At 37.9% G+C, this 6327-nt stretch overlaps 1 protein-coding gene across 1 annotated transcript; it reads right to left on the bottom strand.

Moving 5' to 3' along the window:
- On the bottom strand, positions 1 to 1000 carry LOC138904566 (uncharacterized). The gene is made up of 2 exons (XM_070193071.1): positions 692 to 1000; positions 1 to 606 (listed from the first exon to the last, which is right to left on the bottom strand). The coding sequence occupies exons 1-2, from the start codon at positions 998 to 1000 to the stop codon at positions 1 to 3; spliced, it is 915 nt and encodes a 304-aa protein (XP_070049172.1).
- Between the last annotated feature and the right edge of the window lie 5327 nt (positions 1001 to 6327).

Raw genomic sequence — 6327 nt, 5'->3', positions numbered from 1 at the left:
CTATTGGGAGGAATTTTCCACAACAACAACAGGAATAGGAGTGACATAACCAGCGACCTTCAGTCTTTCATACAATTGGTCTATGGGCTCAGCAATTGGGGTGTATTGTCTAGAAGGTCTGCGGTCAAAATTTGGATGTGGTTTCGGGTAGTTCTGGCGGGCGGGTGGAGGTGAATGGTAATATGCAGGTTGAGTATTATAGGTATGGTAGGTGGCAGCATGGTGTTGGTATCTTGGGGGTGAGGGTTGATATGTGGGTGGAGGAGCTTGGTATGTGAGGGGAGACTTAGGGCCTAGGGCTACCATCACGACACCCACTTCTTTCTTCTTCGAAATGCCTCCTGATAGTAAAGTTTTATTCGTGGCATGCAGTGCCTCAAAATTGGTCACCATCCCATTATTAATTCCTTCTTCTATTTTTTCTCCTAGCTTTATGATGTCGAAGAACTTGTGATTTTCAATGACCATCAACCTTTCGTAATACTGCGGATCTTGAGATCTAACAAAGAACTTGTTCATTTGTTCTTCTTCAAGTGCTGGCCTTACCTTTGTGGCCTCTGATCTCCAATGAGTAGCATACTCGTAAAAAGTTTCTGTCGGCTTCTTCTTGAGGTTTTGAATGTAGAAAACGTATAGTGTATTTTTCTGTGTTGAACCTGAATCTATCCATGAAATCTAACTCCATACTCACCCAATTAACCCACTTCTTTGGGTTTTGTCTGATATGCCAAGATAAGGCGTCTCCTGTGAGGCTTCTCATGAACAGTTTCATGCGGATTTGTTCATTCTTGCCCACTCCTATAAGCTTGTCGCAATATGTTCTCAGATGTACCTTCGGATCGCCAGTACCATCAAACATTTCAAACTTGGGAGGTTTGTAACCCTCCGGCAATTCCACATCTGGCTGAATACATAGGTCCTCATAGTTTAGACCTTCAACGCCTTTAACACCTTTAACACTCTTGACTCTACCAGTGAGCTTCTTGAGTTCCTCCGCCATATTTTTAATGAACAGGTCATTCTCAGTCGATTCGGGTATATATAGGGTTTGCTGCAGGGTATGGGGTAGGTTTTTCACATATATCATATTGCTTTGATGGGTTCCTGGAACTTGGGTATACAGGTGGCCATTGGTCGAGTTTTGGGGATCGGGAGTGGGTTGTGGTGCATTTTGGGGAGTGTGATAAGTAGTGGTTTGCGGGTATTGAGTTGGATGAGGGTGGGGTTGTTGAGGGGTTGGTACTGGTGGCGGGTTAAGGTTCTGGGGAGGCGCGGAATACTGGTGTGGTGCAGAAGGATTTAGTGGTGGGTTTTGGTTTTGTGTATTTTGCGGTGATGTTTGGTTCTGGGTAGTCGGGTTTTACTGGTTAATATCGGGAACATTGAGAGTAAGGAAGAGGTTTGCTAAATTTTGGACCTGCTCATGCTTGCCCTGTAGTTCAAGGATTTTCTTCTCCAAATGTAAGACCAACTCATTCTGTCCCAGAGTACTTCAGCCATCTGAAGTTTCAACATTTTCCGCCATAGTAGTATTGTCTTTCCTGATACCACTTAAATTATTCATTTTCCCTTTTTCTTTGCCTTTGCCTTTAGGATCGCTTGGTGGAGGAGGAGGTGGAGGACCTCTGGATCTGGTGTGGTATGCTGATGATGCCAGTATACACGAACCAACCTTTGGGAATGGGAATAATCAAAAAGAAAAGAAAAGGCAAAAGGTAACCAAGTTAGTAAGGTGAAATAAAAGAGTGTTTACAATATTTAAACATATTTCACAAAGTCATTCAATAATTTGCGTCCTAATTTAGGGACCTCATTGTGCCTGAGGTACGCCTAAGAGACACACAGACTCAGAGAAAATTGATGCCAATATTTGCATCATTTCATTAATGCGAAAAATGAGTCAAACCTTTACTAAATCGACAATAATAATAAAGTTACTAATGTCATTTAGCCTTATTACAATCGAAATATAAAGCTAAGTTAGAAAGCAGTAAAGAACATCATTTCCTAGTCTACTTGGTCCCTGGAGGACCTTCTCCATGCTTAGCTCTTTTGACCCCATCAATCAGGTTCCCCAGATCGCACATATCCAACAATAAGTAAGCTTTTGATAGATGTCCTCCTTCACTGCCGCCCATGCCTTCGCAATCTGAGAGTCTCTTTCTCATCTTCCCCTCGAGCTCCATCAATCCTTATTCCAAGTATTCCAATCTTTCTATTGACTTAGTGGCAATCTCCTTCCATTCCCTTATTGTTAAGGATATAGTAGATATGCCCTAGATCCATTCTCATATTTGATGATTTGAACATATTTTTGTGAACATTATTTGATATAAAAATATATGGCATTTGATATTCTTTTATCATGGTTATTATCAATTGCTTGATTAATTTGATAAGGTCCTTGATTAAATTTTGAGATTTGTCATCGTGATGGAGATCATGATAATGAGAGTAAAGTTTCTTATAATTTAATCTAAATTTGTTCTTTATCGTAGGATTATTAATTTGGACATTGGTAATCCGGTTAGATCAATATTTATGTGATCATCTTTATGGGATAAAGATTAGTTGATCTCATTAACTAAATTACATAGATAGATGATGCATATAGAGATATGATCATTGAACCGACTCATTGGATAATTCCTAATAGTTAGAATTACCATAAATTGTCAATAGGATATTCTCTTGAAGAATGTGATGTAAGAGTTTCCTTTGACCTGAGATCGTCATAGTAATTGGCAAGTTATTTGTTGTGCTTTGATACTAGACACCTATGGCCCTAGGGCGATAGTTGAAAGGATATTGGGTATGATTAAATGCTTATAGAATTAGTGATTGATCAAGATGGAATCTGTCAACTCTTGGTAATGAGTTTAAGCTCCATGTTGTCATGAATTATAAACGACCAAATTAAGACCTTGGCCAGGGGAATTGAATGAGAGAAGAAAAGAGTTTCTTAGGTCATTCAATAGTCGATTATATTTGACATGAACACATAGTTGGTCGCCTATTAGGATTTAACGGTTAAACCATATTCTAGGGTGACTCAGAGCTATAAGGACAGAAGGAATTACTATATTATTCTTCTACTAGTTCTTGAGAGTAAATTGTGTACTTCATTCTATCCGATCGTTAAGGAGTGTTGCTAGACTCCACCCTTGATTAGTATATTGATACGATCAATTTACTACCGGCTTAGTATTGAACCTATGGGGTCACACACTAACGAGTGTTCTAATCTTTGCTAAAGGATTAATTACTTTATTATTTGATAATTAAATTAAAGAATTTAATTAGTCAAATAAATTTAGTTATTAATCCAAATAAAATATTATTATATTCTTTTCTAGCACAGAGGATATAATTAATATTGTGAACAAATTGAAGTTTTCTGTTTGGAATAGAAACTTAAACTATATCTCTTGGATGGAATCTATATGTGATATATATAGTTGGTACTCATAAATAATATGTATTTACATATATATATATATATATATATATATATATATATATATATATATATATATATATATATATATATATATAAGGATTCACGTCTGCCACCTCAATTCCATTTAGAATGGGATTCATAATTCTCTTTATATGGAAGTATTGTACTCCATATGGCATTGGACTTGCACGTGAAGTCATTGCCTTAATTAACCTGTTCCTACCCTATTTGGAAAAGGTTAGTAAATAAGGTATATGTCAGTATATATATACATGAAGGCTTCACGTAGCAAAAATAAGAGAAAACAAAAAGAAAAGGTCACAAAATAAGAGATACGTTGCTGACGAGAAAATTGTCTTCTTGTCTTGCTGCTACTACGCTGAAAGTTTTTGAGAAAATTCTCGGCATAGTATTTTTGTTCAATTTGTTCGCGGTTCCATTGATCAAAAAGTTGATAGCAAGGGTTTGTCTCGGTGTGAATACTCATAGAGGCTTCGCACTATCGAAGAAATTTTGAAACGAGACTCTGTTCACTAGGTACGTCTTAGATCCGATCTTTGACATGTAAATAAATTTTAAACACGAAAAGATCTGCCTTAGATTGTTATTGTCTTCCGCTGCATGTTACGAACATCTATATGCAATCCTTCACTTATCGCCTTCATATTCACTTTGTGTTGTTCTAGATGTTTAGCTTTAGACTCGAACACCCTTTTGTGTAGCCTCTTATACTTAACATGTGCCTCAGCCACCTCATCTATGATCCTATCCTTTAGATTGATTCCTGTCTTGACGTCCCCTGCTACGTCGTCCTCCAACCATGATAGATAGTACTACATATGACCGGCGTGATACCTGTTTGGCTCAATGGTTTCTCTTTCCTTAATGATCTTTTGGTTTCACATATGTTGTGCCTCGAGCTCGTCCGTCAGATTGCTAAAGAAACTCACCTAACTTACAGAATTTCTAGGCTGTGCAAACCTATCCGGAATAAACGTCATTTTTTTGGGTGATGGTTGGCTATGTAGTCATTCAATGGCCTTCGTAGAAGCTCTTGACTATACTCTCCCCTTTGAAAGTGTTCCAGCAACCAGACTTGTAGCAATAGATTACAACTCTCAAAGTGTCCAAATCCTTGCTTGCACCGATCTAGAGCACAGTTAGCACAGTTAACCATTCAAATCCTTGCTTGCACCGATCTATGGAGTGCCGTCAGAGACAGGACACGGTTAACACGTTTAATCCCCAACCCCCAAGATAACTTAGAACTAAGAACACGACCAAGATAACTTAAGAAAAGATCATCTAGTAACGAAGAAGATAAATAGTAGACACTATACAGTTAAGAACATTATAGAACTGTTAAGAGACAAGGTTCATCTTAGCGGGTTTTTACCTTAATAACGCTCCAACCCGTACTAGGCTTAGCATGATGCATGTACATTTCAAGTTGGAGTAGGGTTTCTAGAATGGTCTAGACCGGTACTCCCAAGTGGACAACTTGAGAGGGAAAGGAACGGGATCGTCAATTGCACCGCTGATCGATTAGTCTACCATAAATAAGCCTTTTCGATTTAAAAAGAGTGATTTTTAGGAAAGCGTGGACAATCATCAAGCGCCGCTATGTTGATAATTGGCACGAGTGGAGTATGATGTGGAGCATGATTCATGCAGAAATAATAACATATTACCAAGCATTTGCGTGTAAAAAAAATAGTAAATAAAATAGCAAAAGTGAACATGAAAAGAAGAGAAAAGAAAAGAAGTACAAAAGAAAGAAGTCAATTTGGCTCATAAAAAATGTGCGAGAACGTAATGAAGCAGGTAAGGAAATAGGGATAATAATATATGCTATAGCAAACAAAGGAGAATAAGGAAAGGGTTGTGCATGTCATAGTAAATTTAAACAAATAAAGGAGAATAAGGAAAGGGATGTGCATGTCATAGCAAATTTAAACAAATAAAGGTGAATAAGGGAAGGGATGTGCATGTAACAAAGGAAGTAATCCACATAAGTCAAGTTTGTTATGGTAAGAGCCTAATTGTAAATCTCCAGCAGAGTTGCCATGCTGTCGCACCCCGTTTTCTCGCGAAAGCGGGTTTCGACATGTGACAACTCTTTTAAATGAGGTGTTAAAAGAGAAGAGTCGCCACCTAACGATTTTTAAGGTGCGTTAGGGCACCTATTTGCAAATAACTCTGTTTGACTAGTCAACGCCACCAAAGATCGAGTAAAGGCTCAAATTACCTCAAAGAGAAGGTGTTAGGCACTCTTCTAGGTCCACAACTGTAGTTCCCGACCGAACTTTACACTATATGGATTATATGATTAAACTAGGCGAGCATATAAGTAAAGAAAAATATGAAAGTTGAAAGTCCTATTATAACGTAAACCAGTGTAAGGAAAAATATCATTAAACTATATGAATAATTGATACAAGTTTTAAAGATCATAAAGACTACAATTGCATTGGTCTATGACTAAGTGTGAACAACAAGCATAAAAAGGAAGGGGGATGGGGGGTCCTAAGTTTTTTAGCCTAAAGGATCACCCTGTGCGACATAAATAATACTTCACAACTCCCTTAGGGTAAGGGTTGCTCATATTATTCAGCGGGCATAAACTATCATCTCCTACTACCCAATTACTATGTTAAATTGTTATTTAAAGGTGTTCTAATTCAATTCTAGGTCGCATCCTATGCGTGCACTACCCGTCCCATGCCTATGGTCCAGGAGGCTCTGGACCTACTATTTAGGTAGTTCTAGACTTTACTTAGGTTGTCCAAAATGATAAAACTAGTCGCACATTCAAAATAAGTAGGACTGCACATAATAGCAATGAGGGGCTTATGTTAGCCTCCGCA

Source organism: Nicotiana tomentosiformis, chromosome 2, assembly GCF_000390325.3.
Source record: "Nicotiana tomentosiformis chromosome 2, ASM39032v3, whole genome shotgun sequence".
In the NCBI taxonomy this organism is placed as follows: Eukaryota; Viridiplantae; Streptophyta; class Magnoliopsida; order Solanales; family Solanaceae; genus Nicotiana; species Nicotiana tomentosiformis.
This window is presented reverse-complemented; position numbering and strand designations above follow the sequence as displayed.